A 2,500-nucleotide genomic window follows, 5' to 3' on the forward strand; every position below is an offset into this window, starting at 1 on the left:
AATGTGCCAACGAGTGTTGGCTCTATCTGAGCTTGTTCCTTGCCCACCGTGATGCCCAACCACGGTGGTGACCGCCAGGCGACAGTGGAAACTCATGGGCTTGGGCGGGACTCGATATGCTGACTACTAGGATGAGGGCGGTACGTTACCGCTGTACTAACTAGACGGCTGCGACTGTGAGCAAAAGCGGGACAACCACCGTTATGGTTGTGTTCAGGATAAAATGACCTAAAATGAGAAAAGCGCTTGCTACTTATGATGAAGAATGATAATGCCCGTAATGTCACGATAATAGCGAAAACATTTGATAATGGTACTCACTAATCCTTCTGATAATGTTCATTGAAAAAATACCTATATCATGACAATATTACAGTAGGAATCATGTTATCTCAACCACATGATCACCAATACGTGAATCATTTCCAAGAATCATGTTGAGTAACATGGTGTAAAACCTCCGCCGAGCCGTCTGTGCCTTGTAGCTTAGGCGAGCATGGACATCCGGAGCTCTCTGTTTTGACAACTGTGAATCACTTCGCAGCTTCTGACCATTTTTTAAATGTCCAGCCGCTTCATTCTTTGCCATCCCCTGTTTATGTCACTCTTAATTGTTGCTGTTGTAGTTAGACCCTTACCTTTCCTGATAATCTGGCCGGAAAAATGATTTATTGCCTTTTGATTTCGTTTTCTTTCTCTACCTTTCTTATCCTGAGATCAAAATCTTTCTAAACCTCAATGTTTCATATTTACTTTTCCTATCTGTCCACCTGATGTTTGGCATTCTCGTGTAGCACCAAAGCTCTAATCTATCAATCATCTTTTCCTTTTATTTTTTTCAGTGATCCATATTTTGCAGTCATACCTCATTATGGGCCAATATTAATCATATGTTATTTTAATTGGTTAAAAAGGTACATCATTATCTTGATTTCCTTTTTTTCCTTTTTTTCAGCAGAGACTGTTCCCCACATTTCCGAAAGCGTGTTTTGCTTGTCTAATTATTATCTCAATCTTAATTCAACTTATAGTCTCCTATTTTGTTAACAATAGATCACCTAAAAATCCCCCAAACGATATCGAAGTCCTAAAATCTTTATCTATAATCGAGTCCATTTCCTGGATCGTAATTTCTTTAATCCTTGGTCGTTTTAAAGTTTTCGCATTCCCTCGAGGTATTTTCACTTTATCATCCCTTTTTACGCTATTTTGAGATTATTTGCACTGTCCATAATGTGCCTAGGACATAAAAGTGCGATAGTATTTCCTTGCTTTCTGTTCTTAGCAATTACATTACAGTGTACAAATGTACATGTTACCGATGATACATGGATGGATTAAATCCATCTCGCCTTTGCTATCTGTACTACTATCTCTCTCTGCATCTGCCTACTTGTATGTATGCATGGTCTTTCTGTCCATCGGTTGGGCTGTCTATCTGTCTGTCACTGTTCTATTCACAGCGTATTTGAGAAAGATATGTTTTTGTAACACTAATTTTCTTATAATCTAAAAGATGGTTTCAGGATTGGAAATAATAAGAGCCGTTCCATTTCGGGGTATTATTATTTCTTTAAAATTAATAACAACATTTTCTTTTATTGGCTAGATGAAGTTACATAATTACTTCCGAACGAAGAATAAGAAAATATTTACATACGGACTAGCCTTTCCTCTGCTAAAAAGTCACAGAACGCTAATGTGAACAATGTATGTAGTACTTTTACAGGAAGCTAGAACATAAAAAACGGAAGTTAAACGAATAAATAAGTGATATGATAGTTATAAGTACAATATTGAAAAAAAGGTTTAGCATTCTTATCACTATTATTGCAACATATGGACTAGATTAAAACAGGTACTATACAAGGCAGACATTGGCTTTTGTGTTCCTCTTTAAACACAGATTGGAGCCAGTGACTGGAAAAAAACAATACAATATAATGCTTCTCTGATCACAGATCACGCGACTTTTTCAACAGGAAAATTCATTGAGGCGAAGAATCCCTTTTCGGATTGCTAATAAAATATTTTCTTGTATAATATAGGGGCTGTGGGTGGCTTGACTTCCCTGGGGTGTACCCCCCGCACTTGGTACTGGTATGGGGACGGTGCGTACTGAATGGGCGCTGTGGGCGGCGCTGCGGGGATGGGGTGATCATATCTGGTGTCCATGTGGTACTTTGGTGCTTCGAAAAGCACAGGGGCGTACTGGATGCTGGCAAAGGGCGGAGCCAGCTTTTTGGGGTCCACTCCCGGTTTGGTGTACTGGTAGGGCAAGCGTATGGTAGGGGGTCTTGGTATGTACTCTATAGATGGACCTGAAACAGGTATATACATGCACTTATTATGTTCATTAAACTAAAGTTTCAACTGACTTTGTAATATATTATATAAATCCTATTCTCTACCAAAATACACATATACACATTCCGCTGGTTATAATGACGCGATCTCTCTTCAGATCCAGTCCTATGTTGCACTTTACTCTACCATGCAA

At 39.0% G+C, this 2,500-nt stretch overlaps 1 protein-coding gene across 1 annotated transcript in view; it reads right to left on the reverse strand.

Annotated features, from left to right (window-relative positions):
* Window positions 1-1,550: 1,550 nt before the first annotated feature.
* Window positions 1,551-2,500, reverse strand: part of LOC122243672 (uncharacterized) — a 3,132-nt gene continuing 2,182 nt past the window's right edge. Inside the window, exon 2 of the mRNA XM_043001318.2 lies at window positions 1,551-2,321. Within this exon, the coding sequence (XP_042857252.2) occupies window positions 2,020-2,321 (302 nt within the window). The 3' untranslated portion in view covers window positions 1,551-2,019. The remainder of the gene's footprint in view (window positions 2,322-2,500) is intronic.

Source organism: Penaeus japonicus, unplaced genomic scaffold, assembly GCF_977035675.1.
Source record: "Penaeus japonicus unplaced genomic scaffold, GWHDUDI00000001_assembly GWHDUDI00000011, whole genome shotgun sequence".
NCBI lineage: Eukaryota > Metazoa > Arthropoda > Malacostraca > Decapoda > Penaeidae > Penaeus > Penaeus japonicus.